Source organism: Corvus moneduloides, chromosome 1 (genome assembly GCF_009650955.1).
Source record: "Corvus moneduloides isolate bCorMon1 chromosome 1, bCorMon1.pri, whole genome shotgun sequence".
NCBI classification, from domain to species: Eukaryota; Metazoa; Chordata; class Aves; order Passeriformes; family Corvidae; genus Corvus; species Corvus moneduloides.
In genome coordinates, this window is record NC_045476.1 from 101,589,086 (window position 1) to 101,610,360 (window position 21,275).

The following is a 21,275-nucleotide window of genomic DNA, read 5'->3' on the forward strand; positions in this document are numbered from 1 at the left end:
ATCCTTCCTTCCTCTCCAGTTTACCAAACCTACCTTGCACCCCAGGAATACCAGATCACAGGACACTTAAAATTTTCTTGAACTGAAAAGTTGCAATATCTGCACATTTCAATTAGAGTTAATTTCTCTTTAAGTACTCTATAACCTAATTCTCTAATGAAAAGGTCAAATCTTAATTGCATATATGACAGGAGAGGCTGAGATAATGAAAAAACCTTACTAACTTCTTCAAGCTGTAGTTTCTGCATTTCATTTTTATTTTATATGTGGATACTGCAGAATGGTTTGAATCTATAGGTTTGTTGCAAAGAAAGCACCTCCATGGATATGTTTAAAAAACGAAAAAAAGATCCCCTGCACTGTAGAGTACCCAATGTTTGGTCAACTGTTTTGCTTCCAAGATAAGTATGAGTTCCTTTGAAAAAAACCTTTTCAAATAACACAATCTAAATACACTTCTTCAGAAGCAGAATCAACAGTGTTGCAGCCTTTTTTCCAGCTTACAACAGAAATTTCTGTAAAATGCGGTAGGCCTATGGCACATTGTAATAATAACGTTCTTCAGCAAAGCATTGGCTTTCATGTGATATGAATTCTTAACAAGGACAAGCAATAATCAGCAGGCAAGAGGTAATCAAAAGAGTTAAAGCAATTCATGTGAACAATTTCAAATAAAAAACTACTCAGAACAGATTAAAAACAAAAACATTATCATACTTGGTTCTAGTCAAAAGAAAAGCGATACAGAAGTAGCAAGGGAAAAAAAAAACCTTCGCGGGTACTTTTCTCTTCACTGAACCAGCAAGAAAGAAGAGACACCTACAAAATTCTGTGTTAACAACGTTCTGAGTCAATCAGAATTAACAACTTTTCTATTTTGAATCATGACAGCAAAGAGAATAGAAAATTTCCCCCAAACAAACCAAATAAAACAAGAAAAGGTACACAGTGTAAAATTCTTATTTTTCTTCTGGCCCAACAGGAGCACAAGATAGTCTGATCCCAGAACACTGTGTGACTGGAATGCATTAAGTGAAGCAAATGGAAATCTCATATGGGCAGTGCTGAAGGGTCAACTCCAGACTGAAAGAATGTAACCTTATTTTAAAAATAAATGCCTCTTGGGTAAAAAAAAGAGTAGACAAGGGAGAGGAATGACTTGATATGTGCTGAAATCATGCCTAGCGGTGCCTAGTCTGAGAACAGCTGAGCTGTTCAGCTTGATTTTCCAGCTTGTGGAGTTATCAGCACTTTGCTCCAGAAGAATGCCAGTTATGCCAGTCTTATTGAACATCACCAAGACCTCACAACAGGACAGGTTAGCACAGAGCTGAGAAAAAGGAATAATTTTCATACTGAAAATCAATATGGCATTACAACTGAAATAAAAAACACAGAACCATAAGAAAAATATAATCCGAGAAACAAAGTTGCCTTGTGCTTCATACTTCAACCGACTACACTGCCTTTAAAAATGCACACCACTTTTTTTTTACTCTCTAGTCCTAAACAATCACTGTGTTCTATCTTCCTTTAAAATCCAGGGTTGGTTTAAGACATTTAAGTATTTCTCACCACACCAATGGATATGCATAAGTCAAAAAGAATGGTAATCCTCAGTCATTTGTGAACAACAGAAATTTACAGTAGCATTATGCACAAAACAATAACCTATTATTCAGGCAAAGCTGAACAGAGCAGCAATAATCCTCCTAATACATTTATAGAAAGAGAAAAATGTAAATGTTACAGTACCTCTATCTTCAAGCGGATTGCTAGCAAGGTTGATCGTATGGAGTCCTGAGTTGGGATTATGGGCTAGGGCACTGGCTAGTTTCTGTGCAAAATCTCTGCAAAAAAAAGAGAGGGAGAAGGAATCCTGTTATCTCCTCTGTCAACAGCACATGCAAAGGCCTAAAAGCATCAAGGGATTACTAGCCACAAGTGGCCTATGCTACTGCAGAGCACCAACTGATTCCTCATGGCTCTAAACAATACTTATCTGGCTAATTTGCTATCTTTCTTCATTATTTTTTCATTCTGTGACCTAAGAGACTGGAGAGCATTCAGTCAAAGCCCAAAATGCTTTTGACAGAGATCTGAAGGTATAAAATAGGAGTTACACAGAATAACTGAAAACTTGCATGCCACAGGAGTGGGAGAAACACACCAACTTGCATACCACCACCTTCTTCACTCACAAGCCACCCTGCTCACTTGCAGCAGCTCTCTGCCAATAGTCACTCAAACACATGGGCTTTGCAGCATATCCAGAAGTATTTCTAACCTTATAAAACAGCAGGAATAGCTCTCTCAAAGAACAGCAGCATGCTGAACTGGTCTTTTGCTTCTTTTTACAGTGAGAAGCATCAAAGCACTTAGCTGGCTGATCACAGTCCCAGCAATGGATCCAAGAGAGATGGCCGAGTATCAGTTTTGTAATGCTGACAACAGCCAGGCCAGGTAGCAGAGATAACTTTGAAGTAACCTTCACCAACTGGGGTAGGTAGATGTAGCAGCATGACCTCTGTTCCAAGGCCACTTGAGAGGCAAGGGACCCCTGTCCTTTCTGCAAGTGCTCTGCTGCAGCTGGGCTGCCAGCACCCATGGCACTAAGTTCAAAGCGAGCTTGGGTTTTCCTGCACACCACACTGCCAGGCTCTGCTGGAGACACATTCCTTGCATTAAGTCAGAAGGCTGGTATCTTATCAGCTCTAAGACAAATCCTCAAACCTGTTCTCACACCAACTGGAAAGTTATCATGTAATAAGGGACTAGACCTACTGTGGGCTTTTGATAAAATGAGGCTATAACTTCAGTGTTCTTGTTTCGCCTAAGTTAGACACCAAGATAGAAAGCAAAAACATGTCTTGAACTTCCTTCTTTCTCTCTCTGCCTTAAAGTACATTATCTTTCCTCCTGTAGGCCAGTGGTGAAGAGCTACCAAAATGCTAATTAACACTGCCCTCTTTCCTTGGAACAGATCCTGCCTGCCATCAAACTCTGTGCTGAGAACCACAGAGGAGAATCACATCCTCTTCTAGTATTTGGAAAAGAGAGGACACTGAACAGCAATAGCTTCAATAGCTTTTGGTTATCTGCAGTTGCAAAGTTTACTGGAGTACGGAGATGCCCCAGGGAAGTTTAGTTTCCCTTTGAAACCCTATGTCCTTTAACAGACTTCTGGGGCTAGAACTGGTTCCAGCTCTGCAGATGCAGGATGAAGGGCTGCCTTTAGGAGAAACATATTCTCTTCCTAAAATACAAGCAGCATGTGAATACAAACACTCAACAGAAAGAACTTCTGGACTTGAAACTTTGCCACCTGACAGGCCCCAGGGTCTCCTGCTTTGCTACCAGCTGCTGCTGCAGAAGACTACGGATCTCCTGTAGGTCCTCAGTTACATTTGCCAACACTCTGGAAATCCTCCAGCATTTCAAATGGTGCTAGATACCTGCCCTTAAGCAACTGAATCAAGCTCCTTATGTCCAGCCAAGAAAAATGAGGTTTTGAGTTAAAAAGCAACAAACCCTTTCTTCTTGAGGAGTTTCCTCCTCTTCCTTTATCCTTAACAGATTCTTGTCACTACAGTACTTCGCCTATACCTCCAGGCTTGTTTACAAACTCTGCTCCAGCTTTCACCAGCAATATAGGCAGGATTACTAAACTTTCAGGAGAACTAGAGTGTGTATGAGCTACTTAGCAAAGGCACAGCAAACCAACTGCCACCAGAAAGCAGTGGATTATCTACATTAGGCTCAAAGGGCTCCAAGGCTCATTTTGGAAAAGATAATACAACAAACAACACACACTCCCTGTGCAGTCTCTGCCATAAATAGAGGCACCTTGGCAATGCTAATGGAGGAACATCTCTTTCCCTCCTTTGTTCACTACTTGCTTCAAGTCATAAAATTCATTATATCCTTTGGCTGCACACTTATGAACAGGGCACGCAGTGTAAGCCTGTAACTTTCTATAAAGCATCAAACTTGTTCTGTATGCAGTACACAGCCATGCTTGGCTGAAATGAGCATATTCAGCCTTGGAGGTAAAGCCCCAAAAAAGATTCAATTTCAGTATACATATGACAGACTAAGGGTATTTCATCAAGGGTAAGAATACCACAAATCTGGAAATCTCAGACAAAACAATTCCTTGAGATCTGTCTAGACAACATCTCTGTAACTGAAAAAAAGAGGATGTGTGGGAGGAAGCAACACTGTTAGGTCTAAGGACATTAAGACTGTGTCAAAAAGGGGAGGATAAGACTCAACATCACTGCCAAAGGCCCTCTGGATACCAGCAACAGGCACTTCTCTTGTTCCCCATGTTGCAGCTGGCCGCTCCCTTTGGAACGGGGCTGCACAGGATGGGGTGAAAGGAGGCAGGGACATTCCGTCTGCCAGCTTTCAGAGAGCACATAAGTGCAACAAATAATCACTTGCACCAGCTCCTGCAAACAGGCCTTTGCAGACTGGAAAGTCTGTCTTGCAGTTCCATGGCAATCATGGAGTTGGAAGGGACTCCCAAGGATCAAGTCCAACTCCTGGCGCTGCACAGGACACCCCAACAACCCCACCATGTGCCTGAAATTGTTGTCCAAATGCTCCTTGAGCTCTGGCAGGGTTAGGGCCACGACTAGTGCCCTGGGGAGCCTGTTTCAGTGCCCAACCACCCTCTGAGGAAGAACCTTTTCCTAAAATCCGAGTCCTTGCAGTTTAGCATCTCCCAACACTGCAGGCCGAGGGCAGCTCCCACCATATACAGCCTGTGCCTGTCAGGCCAAGCTGCAAAGCCTGACAGACACCAAAGCCCAGCCTAACCAACAGGCCCATTCAGAAATTAATATTTTGGTTATCACATATTGTCCCATTCCTCTAAAGTACCTCAGGGGTTAACCCTCTTTTCAAGGTCATTTTTTGGCTCAGACTGAATTACTCTCCTCTCCCTGAAATCTGGACATCACCTATGTTAACTAAAACACTTATCAAAACATTAGCAATTGCTGTATGCATCGAAGCCTTCCAGTGTAATCTAAACTGCATCCTTTATGTGTACTTAAAGGAATAGCAATGGGGATAAAATTTCCAAGAGCATCTAAACTGGCACAAATCTTATCAGACAGAGGCTTTCACTTGACATCCTGTTTTTCCCAACAGGAAGTTCACACTTCCCTAGTTCTGGGTCCTTATTACTGCTACTGCACAATAGTTTGCTGTTTCATCATTTGGGAAGATGACAAGTGTTTATGAGGCTGTGGCCCAAACCAAATCACAGAAATGAGTGGTTGGAGATAGAAAAAGAATAGAATCATCTTAAACTGACTCTGCTGCAGGAAGAAATATGCTCTTGCAGCTGCTCGGGTTATTTCTTACAGCTTTACTCTTGGTAGCTCTTTCTTAACCCTGCTTTGGCATTCTATCACAGCTCATTAAAAATGACTGGTCTGTAAGCCATGGGAAGGAAGACACCCAGCAACAACAGGATCTCCTAGCAAACAGATATGAAAAATGGCAAAGCTGACAAATGCATCCTTGGCAAAAACAGACAGTGTTGATCAGAACAGATACACACCAAGGCACAATGCCAAACACTCTGCACGTAGATGGAGACATGAAAACTAAAGTCACAGGTTGATTATCTGTCAAGTCCTGTTAAAACTGAAAGCAGTTAATCCAACTGTGATAAGTTGAGGTAGGCACTGTGCAAAGGTAATCAAGATATCCTTTAATATTAATGATTATAGCTAGATTTTGTGGCACATATTGCAAGAAAAATGAGACTAAAACCAGGGGCTTGTGTTTGAATGATAGCTATTTAAAGCAGAGCACTAGTGAAAGAGAAAGTTTGTGTGCTATTCCAAACTCAACCTCAAAATTTCTCATGTCATGGAGGCAATTTTCTTTAAAAGCCATTTCAACGCAAAGACCACTTTAAAAAGGAGAAAAAGACTCAAACAATGGAAGAGGAGACAATGTAAGGCACACCAAATATTTCCCCTGTGCTTGTTTCCCTTTATTTGTAATTTTGCATAGTGTTCTGCTTCTTCCACCTTTCCACTGCTTCTTTAATTAAACAAAAAATTCATTAGCACTAGAGTTTATCTTGTCTGCATTGTCTTGGACACTACCCTAACACTAAAACAAGCACTACAAGTACAAACTAGCTCAGTTGGAAGTAACTTCAACTTTGCTTCTATTTCCTGTGTTACCCAGTAACTACAACTTACTGCATTTAAAACATATGCAAGGATTTAAATGTATAGCTTATTTCTGTGTATCTTCCTTTTAAGTCTATGGCAAGCCATTAAACTTACTTATCTACTTTCTTCAAAAAAGTGGTTAATGTAGAAGTCCTGTTATATTTGAGCAGACAGCAATCCACATTAAGATAACACCAGCTCATTTGGAAATGAAACAACAACAATGTGTTAAGCGAGATGGAATAATATGCTTTTTTCAACAAAAACTAAACTACTATTTTTTAAATGATAAAAAGATGTTGCTAATACTTCTGTTGGAGCCATATTTGGAGAGGAACAGTGGGAGCTATTTTAAAGTTTATGCTCTTTTTCAATCATTTTGCTCCACTTAACCCAACTCTCCAGCCAGAATCTTAAAAACCACCACTTTAAAGGGATTTCTTGGACATAAGGACATTCTGGAAAACCTGATAAAAAGCTTGTGACTACAGGCTCCTCAGAACTAGACAGACATTGAGCACATCTTTTTTAATGCTTATTCTGGCCAACATACATCACACATCCCTTTCAGTGGGACTAAGCAGCATCTAAAGCGACATTTCAAAGGAATTACTTACGTTCTAAGCCCGGCATTCTCTAATACCAGTTCTTCCAATCGATTGGACCTACTCACCACCCGCAGTATCTGCTCACAGAGATCAGTGGACTGCCACAGAAAAGACAGAACAGTGTTAAAGAACACAAACATGGAACAGACAGTTATTGAGTTAAGCTGTACATCATAACGGGATCCAGGCCACAACCATCTTCTTGTTATACATAAATAGGAAGTAAAAATACCAGAAACACCCAGGAGAGTCAACAGAAGACTTCTGGAAAAGACTCAGAGGAGCAGGAGGCAGACTAAAGGCAAGTAATTAATGAACCAGGCCACCTAACCAAACGGGGCAGAATTTTTATAATGATGATAAAAACAACCTAAATCATGTGGTTCAGAAAAAACTCTCACTTAATTTTTAAAGAAATCTTATTCCTATGCATGCTAATCCTTCAGGAAAAAGTGGTAACTAGTGCAAAGGAGAATAAAGCCTGACCAGGAATGACAATTAAACACAAAGAAAGATGTTAGAAGGAAAACAAAAAAAAAAATCCCAAAAAACCTCAGGAGCAAAAGTACCCTAGCTACACATCCTCCAAAGACTCCCAAGGACTAGTGTTTAAGGGCCAGTATATTTGGGTATGAATTCTTCCAGCCTATGCTGAAGCAAATCCCATCTCATGATCCTACTGCTGTTGAATTCTAGAATTTGCATGGATATTTGCAAGTGCCATGAACAAAACATGACAACAAAAGAGTTTGTTTGCTCTGCTCATTCAAATAGAGAGATAAAACCTTAATCATTCAAAAGCCGTGCAATGAACTCTGTACCTCATCACCTTTTATTATAAACTTCTATTTTGCTTCTGGATTTGACTTGTCTTTTTCCCCCCACAGCTGGCACTAACCAGTGTTCATGTGATATCCAAAGTCATGATCATGAAGTGCTGAAACTATTCTGTTACCTGACTTTAAAAACAACAATGTGACATTCATATTTGGGACATCTTTGTCTCTAATGACCGTCTGACATTTTCTAGTTTGTGTATTTTTCAGGGTTTGGGTTTTTTTACTTTTAAACTAATTGAATGTCCAAAAAAAACCCTAAACAAAATAAACGTGCTATACTAGACTCATAAAATCTTATTAATCCTCTACACAGTAAGGGCTGACAAATTTTGGTGAAGACTGTCAACTCAGCCATCTTCCCAATTCTTTCTCTACCATCCATACTTTAATAATTCAGAATATTATCACAATCTTTCTACAGTACTGTGACTGCAAGTGGAAAGCTTCATGCCTGTACTATAAAACCACTATGGGTACTGTCTATCAAACACAATGTCAGAGTGGGACTCGTGAAACACAATGCACTTGATGGCCTCCGGATATGTCTGACCTCATACTGACCCTCGGCAGTGTTCTTATGGCATGGATTTACTGTCCAACAATCTACGTTTTCCTCATTTTTGACTTAAAATGGAGTGTGTGGAAGGTAAGGGGTTGGGTTTTTTTAACTAAATGATGCATTTTCCAGACTGACAAAGTTTATTTGTTTTCCACAGAAAAGTTGCTAAGAAAAAGACCCAAAACTTTCACATAAGTATATCTCAGACAGATAATAGGGCCAGGTCTTGTTCTAAGCAAACTACACCAGCCAGTCTTCTAACTAAGCAAACTATCTCATTTCATTGAAGCAGAAACTGATTAATTGCATTGTACCTTTTAACAATGTTGATTTTAACAGCAAACTACAACAGCACTAAAAATACCACCAGTTTCATTCCATGCATAACTTTGAGAGCGATGTCCCAGCAGGAAAGAAGTTTTTTGCCTACTCTTTTGCCAAGAATCACATACGTTTCAATTGAATTTTCATGGAAAATGATAGCTTAGGAATGTAATGAGAGCTTTACAGATCAATAAAATTGCATCAATTTAAACAAGACGAAATTTAATTTTTAAAGGCCAAAGCTTCTGAAGGCAAGCATGAAAGCACTTTCTCAAGCAAACCACTTACTCTACCTGTGACTATAAACTTTCAAGTTTAGAAGAAATAGTGTATTTTGATATATTTAAAATGCCACCGAACCACTACTTTTCTTGGCCCTTTCTTCCATAGTCCAGCTTCTTTAGATATGCCCTCTTTTTGCTTTTAGGAAGGAAAACTGATACGGAAAAATACCAGTGCCACACATCAGGGCTTCAGAAAACTGGGTGAGAAAATCATCAAGTTGCAATGAAAATTACACAGAAAAAACTGCTTTATATGCAAGAAAAAACTGCCAGAATCTTGGCATTTTTTTTCACCTCCATAAAGCAACGATGATTTCTGGCTGCTTTAGTTTCCTATTAGTCACCTACCATTGTTTGAGGGAGTCACCAATGCCTAATGAAGTAGTTTTATTGGCTACTATTATCACGCAACAAAGTTTTCAAACTATATTAGTTGAAATTTTAACAAGACCTGACTCTCAGCAGTGTTTTTATGGTGCGAATTGACTATCCAACAGTTTGTATTTTCTTGATAAGATTAAAGGAAAAAAAAGTTGTCAAGAGATTGCCCAGTTGTACTTGCCTAAAATATTTCACTTTAAAACACAGCACAGCCTAGTAGAAGCAGATAGATTGTTTCAATTTATTACTTACTAATTTCAGATCCTTGGAGGACAGCTTTGTAAACCACTGATTATACTCCAGAGCAGCAACTATAGGTATTAAGTCTCTAGAAAAAGAAAAACACTTTTACACACATTTCATATAACTGTCATTTGAAACAATCTCCTAAGTGTTCTTCCATATCTCATTCCCCATAGTTTTGCAAAGCTAATTGCCTACCATGCCCATTATAGAAAGCTCTCCATTCTCAAAAAACACAAGCAGCAGCTGCATGTCTTCCTCTTATTTTAATAGAAAATTTTTGACTGGCCAACTTGCATCCATTCTAGCATGAATTTTAATATCAGGAATTTGTCTGGGCTGCCATTCCTACTTTTAACATAGCTTTTTCTTCAGCCTGTGACATGTTTAAGCTTCTTAATCACCTCTAATTATAATTTAGCATGACGCTAAAAAGCTTTTTGGCAGTCTGATGATTTAATAGAATTCCATGACTGAATGCTTCTAGAGAACACCTCCTTGTCTCATCTCTATAGTTAAATTCCCCTAGGAAACAGGAGACCTGCAAAAGGATAATGCGACATTCAGCACAAACCCTCCTTAACTGTAAAAGGGATTTCACGAATGAAATTCTGAATCATTCCAGTTTTCTTCATTCCAAGCCTCTTAACGTGATCTGCTCTCCCGCTGTTAAGTTTCTCCGATAGCAGATGTTGATAAATGTCACGCCCAGACGCTGCCCCCCAGCAGAATCATTCATCAAGCACCATCACACCACCTAGCAGTGCAGCACTTGGATCATTTTGCTGCTGCATATTAAACACTGATACACACCTACACAGAGGCTTAACAGCTACCTAGAAAGCCCTTGTCCTTATAAAGAAATAAAAAGCTGTAATGTACACTAGCTTATCAAGACAGCAAAACAGCGCCATTCAAGCCTCAGTTCTTCTAGGGAGAAATTTAAAAGTATTGGCTTTTATAAGCCAGTCCCCCCTCTGCCTCGCAGCTCTTCATCCAGGACATATGCAGGTAGGCACAGGTCTGCAGCTGACATGCAGCACCCTTCTCCCATCTTCTTTTAATTCTTCCTCTCCTCCAGTTTTCCTCTGCAAACATGCAAGCACTTCAGGGTGGTTGTTAAACACACAGGGAAGCCAGGAGACAAGGCGACATCATGTGGACAAGCATTCTGTAGGCTATATTGGGAACTGCAGTTGCTAGATTTGGAAGTACAAGCATCACTAAGGTAACAGATCGAAGGTGCAGCATTTTGCAGCAAAAGACTGTAGCCCACCAACTGAGAAGCTCATGCAAATGGAGCATTTTCACACTCCTACAGAGGAACCAGTGTGGGGTGCCCTTCAAGGATTTAAGCCATCTTTCCATCTTGTTCACAGCACACATCACGTTGTGTGGTGAATTCATTTCCACAGGCACAGCAGAGACTCAGCAGCTTCGTGGAGTGTATAGATTTATTTCTGCCCACCACGTTGTTTTTGTTCCTACACACACACACACTTCATCTCCATGTAAAGCAATAACCAACTGGTGAAATGTTAGGTGAGAAAAAGTAACAACCCAGAGGTACTTCCCCCTTAGGCTGGGCAGGCAGGAATCATTCTATGGAGCATGAAATGTCCACACACACAGAGGTTTGCTCCTCCTCTGTGGTTCCCTAGCGAGATCAGTACGGTGGTAATGAATTAGCAGCTTTGACACCTCTGTTGCCAGTACCTTTGCCTTGGAAGTGGAATGAATATAAGAGCAATTTTTCAGGTGAAATTTTGGCTTATTCATGCAGCAGTAACAAGGCAGCACAGCTGGGCAAACACTGGACAGGCTGACACTGGAGGAGCAGAGCTGCTCATGCTGTGGAGCACCACCCCCAAAAGAGGCACAAGGCACCACGAGCAGTTGTACTTCAGCCGCCAGCAGCAGCCCAGCTCCTTCAAAGGAACAGAGGGACAATGATCGAGCATCACCAACTGCGAGTGTTCACACCACCAGGGAGCTGGTAAGCCAGCCTGGAGGGCTGGCAAGAGCTCAGGAACTTCTGGGCAGGAGAGTGGATGCAGACAGAACTTGCCTGACGCTGTGCCTTTCCCCCGCTTCCTTCTCTGGCTTGGGAGGGAAATGCCCGAAGGACAAGGGGTGCTCAGTCTCAGTGGCGGAGCTATGACGCTTTCAAGAAATATTTAAAGATGAGAACTTGCAAATCAGCTGTGCTGATTTGTTTCAAAATGTTCCTGGTCCAGCTGCAGCAATGTTTCTTCAATAGTTTAGCCTTCTGCAGTATACAAGGCCTGTTTGTTGAAACCCCAGAGAAGCACAGATCCTGCCTGGGACCTTCATGAACACCAACTGCTAATCCCCCTTCACACCCCCCTTTCCTCCTACTCCCAACATGCCTGCAGACAATGGAACCCTGCCTGTTCTGCAGCAGCTTTACTTACTGTCTAGAAACTTTGCTCTATCAGATTCCACCATCTGATTTTAAGGAAAGCTTTTTTTTATTTTTTCATTTTTGTTCCAATTTTTGAAGGTGCTTCTGACCAATGAGAGTCCCCTTCAGGAATTTACCTCTACTCCTTCTCTTGCTTTAAGCTTGTTTAACCTCAATATTCTTTTTATCGAGTTTTTCTTTTCAAAATTTCATATTGCTTTGTTCACTTTATTCAATTACCATCTAGATGTGGTACTAACAATAACCTGAACTCTTTTGCAATATGGAATGAAAGAAAGCTAAGAACCAGTTCCAAAAGCAGGGCCTTCTCATAACTTTCCCTCATTGAGTTACACTGAGATGCTTATATGAATTAAAATTACCATCCAGAATAAGGCAATATTTATAAAGGATAAATCTGTGCCATCTTAAAATGAAAACAGATTCTGTTCTTCTGGAATGCAGACAATCTCTCCAAGCCTCAACAGCATTCAAGCTTATCTAATGCCTTCACATTTTTTCAACATCTCTGTCCCTCAGTGTATTTAAGATGGCAAGAAATCTCAACAGCACAAAGAAAAAATTCTAAACAATCACACTTTTCTTGAAATTTTTTTGAATATCCAAATAAGCTAAAACACATGCTACACAGATGAAAATCATGCTACCATATCAAATAAGCCCTTTTCACTTCTTTTCATTTTTGAGACTTTTTTTTGTTGTTAAACAATTCTATGGTTCACAACACAACATAACTTCTGATAAAACCTCTGAAGTCATGTTCCCATGCAACAAGCCATGCTGTGATGCCCTGGGAACTTGAATTCATCTATAATTCATGCCATCTTATGTTGACCTTTAATAGAAATTTTTTACTTTGAAAAAACACAAATTGTTTATTTTTGCAATGCATAGCCCCTGTATTTAGAGAACTGATGTACCTGTCCTATCTTGCTTCAGAGCGAGTACACAACTTAAACTATATAGGTTCAGCAATCCCAAAAATTAGGTGGATGATACAAACAACAGTTTCTCAAAATCCAAAGTACAATGGCATACTGTGAATTTATAGCAGTCCCATTGTCTTAAATATATTGGAAAACACATACATTCTTGAATTGACTGGGATTACAATTCCTAACTTGTATTTTTAGTGAATAACAAGGATTTGGCTTTCTTAATATTTTAATTTTCTTGAAATTTCAATCCAAAATGTTTCTCAGTTCAGTCCTCAACACATAGAAGCTCTCATCACAAGATGGATTCCACGGCATGTAAATGACTCCAAAACAGATTTGAATCTTTGGACTCAGGCAATCATGAAACACTTAATAAAGACTTTTCTTACCCACACAAATATATTTCTTCAGCAACATCAATTTTGTTAGGCATATTTTAATGAAAAGCTTTTCTAAAATAACAAACCCATTATTTCATTTCCGGGAAGCCAAACTCATTTGCACCAGCTGAGATATTCTAAATACTTGAAACACTTCTATCTACTCTTTCCTATTAAACTGTTCAAACATTTAATTTCTTGAGGCTGGGTATCTGTAGGTCACTTTCTCAAGAATACCCCACAGTCTTCTCATCTCTTCATGTTGCAACAGATGTTTAAACCATCGTTAAGTTCTTGCCACAAATTTGCTTGCACTTAATAGCATTCCTCCCTTTTTCTTCTTTCAGCAAGGAAAGAGTCTTTGGCTACATCTGTCATGCACCAGTTGCAGCCCCGTAGTCTTGAGTTACCTCTGAATTAGTCAGCACAGATACTGCTAGGTAACTTGCCAAGGGATTCACTGCAGACTGTGAAAGCGTGTCACAGAAACTGAAGTATTTGAATGGGGTATTCTGTGAGTTCACATACCAGATAGCTTAAAGCTGCAAAAAATGCTACCCAAAATACTCTTATTTACCTACCTCCAGCTTCAGCCTTCCTCTTACGATGTTCTAACATTGTACCTCTGACAGATTCTTAATTCTTGCACTGGGCTCTCCCAAAAAAACCAAGGGTTTCTCTATCTTATTTACACTTTCTTAAATTTGCAATTTCCTTTATATAATGATGAATTTTAGTTAAGCTTCTCTCCCATTTTCTCCTACTTGTAATACCTCCAGATTCAACTTTCTCAGAATCCAATTTTCTCAGCCAGCTAAATTCAGTAGACTAAATACAACACTTAGCTAAGTTTCAGCATTTCACAGCAAAATTACCCTCAATTAGTTCCTTTCTGGAAGTGCTTATTTTTGATAGCATCTATTATAGGTGAGAAGACAACTAGCAGTTGAACAACTTAAACCTTCTACTGACTTGCTGACAAAAATTAATTTCCTTTACTGGGTACACCATGAGAAAAAAGATTCTGCAGGAGGAAAGACTTCATAATTTCCTTTTTGTTTTGCCCACCAGATGTAGCTGCATGTTTTATCTGCTGAATTTGAGCTGTTACATCCACCATCACAGGAAAAGTATCTATCTGCTAACTTTTTGGGTTGCTTCCAATAAGAAAATATATTTATCTTCTCAGGCTCCTGAATAAAATGTGGTTTCCATGGGGCTTTTGTGGAAAAACAGCAGCTTCATGCTGAAAACTAAAAATGCTACAGATGGTCATTTCACAGGTCTACACATTCCAGAAACAGCTATGGGGCCATCCCACTTCATCAATATTAGCATGACTACTGCACATGGTTTACCTGTGGTCGAGGTGGCTGAAGTCTTGCAAATTCAGCTCTCTGGTATCTTGTGTCAGATAAATTGTATCAACATCCTGTTAAAAATACATAACCAAACACACCTTTACAGAACTGTAGTGGGATGTTTTTGTCAAGCACTATGGATTTGCATGTTCTTTCATCATTAGTACAGGTAGCTTAAAAGAGCTTCAGAACAAGACATGCACTTACCCACTGTACTTCTTCTCTGTAGGGAAATCCAAGCCAGTCACAAACACAGGCATACATCTGTGAAAAGCCTCCTACAAAAAACCCAACAAGCTATTTAACATAACAGTCAAACAAGCAAACAAACATACATCTAAAAGGACATCTTAAAGATCCAGTTTTCCAGAACTCACTCTCTTTTTCTCTCAGAAGACTGTCCATTTTGCTTATGAAGGAAACTGAGACTATCCTATCTTTGCCTGGTAAGTTGCAAGAAAGCTTAATATAGTGCCTTCACCTACCAATCAGAAGTCTGCTTCATACTAATTACACCTTAAAACTAATTACACCTTTACAAGCTTCTGCCAGAAATAGAATTAAACTTCCTGACACTGCAATTCCAGTCCTTTTATATTTGGGCATTTAAATTCATTCTCACCACAAGGTCCAAGTTCTGCCACTGTCTGACTGTCCCACAGGGCCTGGAGATTAGCCAGTCTTTCTGAAGGCTCCATAGTTACTTTTTTCATAATCCTCCTAGATGGAAAAGAGGGGAAAAACATCATTCATGGCTTTGAAAGTATTTTTAAACATATAAACCTTTTTTATTTTAAGAGCATTTTTAAATGAGTGTATAGGAAGAATTACCATTTTTAATACAACTTACTTTCCTACCTAAAAGGCACACACATCATTATGCAGCCCAGCAGGAGTAGCATTTATTCTTTCTTTCTCTCTCTTTTTCTTTTGATTAACCCTGTGACTACTGGAGCAACTAAACCCTTTTGTATTACAAGATCACTCAAGTTAAGGAGACTTGTGCCTCTCATCTGACACCAGGATGTCCAAAATAGGGAAGAGACATGGTATTAATAGTTACCATGAAACCACTGTCATATATACACTGTTTTTATGCAGAAATAGCGCCACGGTGCAAAGAGCTGAGCAGCTGCATGTGGCCTCTAGGCTGCACTCTTGATATCCAGCTCCAATCTTTGTAATTTGGTAGCATTTTCCTTCCCTAGACAGACAAGAAACACGATGCCTTTCTGCCTTTTAAGAAATAAAATGATCTGTTTTTATGAATAGCAAGACTGCCTCATAAACTACAGAATTCCATTGGGGGGGGGGGGGGGTGGGAGTTTGGGAGGTGGAGCAGAAGAGAATCAATAAGCTATAATAACTAAAGAAACTCCTTCACCCCTTCTTGCCTGTTCTGGTCCTATATTATCTGCACAACTCCAATGCTTTCATTTTAGAAAACTGTCATCTGAGAGGAGAGCAAGAAATTTGATTTCTTTCCTGGAAGCAAGCACTCCATGCATCTACCCAAAATGCTCCAGCAATCTTCTCAAGAAAGCCCACAGAAAACATCTTCAGAGCTCAAGGCCTTCAGAAACAACCAGAGAAACACACCCAGTCTTGCAGGCCCCTTTACTCTTTTTGTATGCATTTCTCACACCATTACTGAGGTTTTATAGCAACCCTGCTCACAAACCCTGCTCAGTTGTATTCATGCTCTTTGAAGGGAGAGCTCAATCTCCACTAAGGCAGTTAATAACACTTCCAGAGAGGAAAATGAGAAGTGGAAAAAAAATGAAGACAAGAAAAAGAAACTGCCATCCAGAGTTTATGAACTGGATTTCCTACTCCGCCTACAGGAAAGGTGAATAATAAAGACATGCACTCAAAATAAACCATGTAAGTTTAGCCTAACCACTCACATCGAGTGTCTGTTACTAAAGTTCACTTATAGAAAATCAACATGTCTGGGAAAATGCTTTTCCACAGCCCATTTTTTCTAATAATGCTGAAAACCAGGAGCTGAGGAGAATACAGTAGAGCTGCATGACTTGGTGGAGAGCAATGAAGATGAGGCAATGACAGAGAAGATAGAAAAGAAAATGAAGAAGAACTACTGAGAACTGCTGCAAGATTATAGAATCCAGAGGCACGGTAAAAGAGAAAACCAAAGGCACAAATAATGCACTGAAAAGAAAAGCCAGAAAAGGAAACAGGTAGTTCAAGGAGTCAGTTAAACCATAGGAAATATATGACAAGACTGCCCAGGGCTCAGTTTTGAAGAACAAGGCTCACAATCATGTACATTGTTTCACAAACACTGAAAGTAAATGGAACTTTTCCCTCCTCTCCCAACTCAGATTTTACTTCTGGTGGGAAAAAAAAAAAAAAAAAAAACAAACAAAGGAGTAAGTTACAACAAAAAATGACAGAACCTAAGCTATACCTGAAACTGGAGAGGCAACAAGGTAAAATGAAAATTTAAGATTTCAAATACTTGCACCCACCTTCAAACCAAAGGTTTTTATGACCCTACAAGATCAACATAAAAGTCTACCTATGCTCTACACTCTCCTGGTTCTGCCATACACCTGGACAAGAGCTTAGTGCTCTTGTCATCCTCAAGGTGATTCTCATATCCTCAGCGCATTTCTAAGATCAGGGAAGGGAAACCAGCAGACAAGAAGTGGTGGCTGGTCACCACTTCCACACAATCTGTTCCCACTAGAGGTGCCCTAAAGCAGACTTACACTGGTGAGAGTCCAGGGAATATCTTCCTGAGGCAGGTCCCGATGTGTGCCAGCACCTCGTTCACATCCTCTGAGGATGCCATCTTCATGGAGATGCTGCATTTCTCAGTTTCCATAACCAACTAGAAATAAAAGTGCAAGAGGCTGAGAACTGGGTATCATATATGTTTTATCCCTTTAAAAAGGAAGGCATTTTGAATGGCAGCTGAATGCTTCCCGTGCTTGTAGGAATCTGTTATTCTTTAAGACATGACACAGCACTGCTCCAGGTAAGGTTTCTGAAAGTTGTTCCTGAATGTACAAGACCCCCATACTCAAACTTTGCTTTTTCTAACAGTGCCCTGCTTCCCACGGGAATACAATTTTCAAAGGATCTTGACCTCAGCTGACACTTCGAAAACCAAGAACTTTTCACAGCATTGTCCTCTTTTGAAACACGTCCCAGAACACCAGGAGAGGCAGGCTCAGACTGACGGGAAACTATTGAATGAGCAGGGTGCCTGTTTCCTCCAGCAAAAAGTAAAAGTCTTTAATGGCTGCAATCCTCTGGAAAAGCTCTAGTGCTTTGTTTTGTGCTGTTTAAGAAAATGCTGTGGTGCTGTGTTGTCTCAGTGCAGATGAAGCAGTTACTCAGCCAGCATAACTGCCCTGCTGTCTGGGGGATACGTGCTTGAGTGAGGGGGATAAACAAAGCCTTTTGCAACCCACCTCCCTTAGGTATAGATTGAATGTTCAGAATCAAATCAGATTATGGTAAGAGTGACACATCAGCTCTGCTGCTGCTTTCGGCTGCATCACAGGAAGCAGTGTAATGTTTCTGTTTACTCCAGGGTGGATAGTTAGCACAGCCCAAGTCATAATCTCTTTCAGATGAGAAGCTGGGCACGGACAGTGAGAAGGTAACAACAGGAATAACTAAGTGTAGACAGAGAGTAGGAGAGGGGACTCTGTGCAGTATGATACAAAGGGTTGCTTCTTATTGAAGCTGGTTCCCAGGGCTCTCTTGGTTCCCAACTCATGCCTAGGGTCATCACCAGGATAATCCTAGAAGAGGCTGTATTACCCCTAAAGCACACTGAGACAATTCACACCTTTTCAACTCCTGAGCCTGTTGCCACCACTCCCTGATGACGAATGAGTGGGCAACTTACCACTGTTTTTCATCATCACCAATATTTGCACAATGTTTCCTTATATTACTCTGTCTATTTGTTCACTTATCTTACCATGGGAAGCCCTTCATGGCTTTCTGCAAGTTACCCAGCACAAAACTACACCCTTCTGATATCACAGCTATAATTATGCTGTTAGCAGGAAAACTGCAACAATATCATTTGCTCCACAAGCAATAATCCAAGATTCTGCCTGTCTTCAGGTATAAGCCTCACACAATTAAAATACAAATGAGTGTAAACATGAAAAACCTTAAAAAATACTTTAGGAAAGGTGTATGCTCATTGAGGCTGCTGAAAATCTCTTGTAAACTCTGCTACAACAGCGACTGTCTATGCCTCCAGGAGTAATTAGCAATAGTTACCTGGCATTTTAGTACCTTAAATAAAAAAAGCCACAAAAACTTAGAATTTAGTAAATGTCTCCCCATTAAAACACCTGGACCTTTTTTTCCCCTCCTTTAAGGAAAGCTTCAAAAGACTGGTTAAGAAGATGACATGTTAGTACAATGAGAGCTTTTCAGAGTTCAAAGTATCTCAGGCACTCCTACCCTTAAAAAGCTCTTTAAAAGCCAAACACACATGAAACACATGAAGACTTTGATACAATTGAACTGTCAAATCTTGTCAACATGCTCATTTTATGAATTAAAAATGCTCTAAAGGCATTCTTCTTTTCAGCACCTTCTCTTTGACATTTACTTTTTTGGGCACATAACTTGCTGTCAAATATATTTTGTGTTGCACACAGTAAAGGCATGAAGAAGAGTTGAAAGCAAAGCATTTCTGCCTGCAATGTAAGCAGTAGCTTTTGGCTTCTCCATAAAGGAAGAAGCCACAGAAGCCACCGCAGCTTGTGTGGTGATGATTGCATACCAGTCACCATTTACCAGCTCTGAGAAAAAGATCCACTTATGATACAAATGGAAACTTGTACCATACTGAATTAGGAAAAAACCAATCTGTTTCTTATCATTATTCCACCTGAACAGATTCCTAAAACTGACTCTCTAAATTCTTGTTGTTATTATTAAGACTTTAGACCAGCATGAATGTGAGAATACAAATGCACAGTGTGCTCAATGGAAGGGGACACCTGCATGTTAGAGCATTACCTCCTTGACCAGAACAGATTTACCCATGAGTAAACAAGTATCTTTTATCTAGAATAAACTCACCTGGCCAGGTTTATTGGAAGTTACTCCTTGGATTTCCAAGTAGCTGAAAGTTAGTTCTAACTGTAGTTAGAAAAGAAAACACCACATTAGTGCAAACATCATCTTATTTTAAAGAGCACTTACACTTCTCAATGAGGTTAAGAAAACCTTGAGCAGGCTACTGATATTTGACATCAGTTTCTGTAATTGACACTAAGTACTTGTTAATATCTGGGTGCATTTTTCATTAAAAGAATACTTACATTTGCTTGTTACAGGTTTAAATGGTTACTAGAGGTTATAGGAACACCACACTGGACATTTTACTGCAAGCTATAAGCACATAAGCTTATAATCAATTTTATGAAAAAATTTTACTATAAAAAGCATCATTAATAAATACCCTACTGATGTGTACTCTTGTGACTGATTAATCATTTATTACAATCCTTACAGCTCCACATTATTCTTTCATTAGTTACATTGATCATAGATGTGAAAAATTTTACTGCACAGAACCTAAAGGGACATGTGCACACGATTTTATACATATATGTCTCTCTGTCTATATATATAGATATGAATAAAAATACCATATATAGATAGATACAGATATGAACATAAACGCCCAAGGAGTGTTTTGGCTTGTCTAAAAGTATGAGAGGAAGTGATACATAAGCTTTGTCTGAGTGGTTTGTTTGGATGACAGTCAGACTAGGCAGGGAAGAACATACAGAATCCAAATGGAAGCTCAGAAGGCAGTGGGGAATTCTTCTCCAAGGACAAATCTAGGGTTACAGGGAGTGTGCTAAGATCCGAATTCACAATTATGTAGACTAACGTCTTGACAGTCGAGATATACAGAAAGAAACAAACCTCTTGGACTGAGTCATAACTACAGGGCAAGACATTAGCTTGGTCATTTCCTTTTAGTTCTCACTGAAACCATTGTAACTGAGCAGTCTGTCTGAATTGCACGAAGTTTCCTGTCCTTTATCTTATCCTAGGTTCACAGTCAGGGTGCTCCCAGGCTAACTGGCAAGCACCGTATCATTCTACTCCTGTATTTGTGAAAAAAGTCAACCCTGAATGACTCCTGGGGTGCTCAGAACCCAGACACAGCTATCGAGACTCCGTCCCTGTAAAGGCTGCAACAGCACCTCAGGAAGTCAGGAAGAGCGGTACCAGCTTCCAACTATCAAAAAGCTTTCCAGAAAACTTTTGTTATTACTTTCTCTTTGTTCATTGCTGCCTATTTCTAAATCCTTATCTCTTCAGCTGCCCTGATGATTTAGCAGCATCAGAAGATGCCCCTCCAATTTCTGAGCAAAATTTACCTTCTGCCAAAAACCTCTCTTGGTGAACGAACTTTACTCTGAAGATTTTGAGGCTTCATGTGCTTCATTTCACACATTCTGATGCAGGGGCAGCTGCCACAGCAAACAGGCAGTTTCAAGGGTGCCTACACATCTGGTTACGAAGCGAGCGAGCACAGGGAACTGTGGCAGGAGAGACAGAACCAGGGCAAGCATCTTCGCAGAGCTCGTACCAACACCTTGCATTTTCACAAGTGTAAAGCATTCACTTCTCTTCAGTGCTTTACTTCTAAGCTAGGGCCGGCAATCTTTTGTGATGACATGGCCCT

At 39.9% G+C, this 21,275-nt stretch overlaps 1 protein-coding gene across 7 annotated transcripts in view; it reads right to left on the reverse strand.

Annotated features, from left to right (window-relative positions):
- The window catches only part of CARMIL1 (capping protein regulator and myosin 1 linker 1), a 194,102-nt gene that overhangs the window by 88,532 nt on the left and 84,295 nt on the right, over positions 1 to 21,275 (reverse strand). For all 7 annotated transcript variants that reach the window (XM_032120407.1, XM_032120370.1, XM_032120380.1 and 4 more), the window contains exons 4-11: positions 19,652 to 19,711; positions 17,302 to 17,423; positions 15,189 to 15,286; positions 14,774 to 14,844; positions 14,564 to 14,637; positions 9,451 to 9,526; positions 6,821 to 6,909; positions 1,756 to 1,850 (exon numbers count right to left, since the gene is read on the reverse strand). In XM_032120407.1, coding sequence (XP_031976298.1) covers positions 1,756 to 1,850; positions 6,821 to 6,909; positions 9,451 to 9,526; positions 14,564 to 14,637; positions 14,774 to 14,844; positions 15,189 to 15,286; positions 17,302 to 17,423; positions 19,652 to 19,711 — 685 coding nt within the window. The remainder of the gene's footprint in view (positions 1 to 1,755; positions 1,851 to 6,820; positions 6,910 to 9,450; positions 9,527 to 14,563; positions 14,638 to 14,773; positions 14,845 to 15,188; positions 15,287 to 17,301; positions 17,424 to 19,651; positions 19,712 to 21,275) is intronic.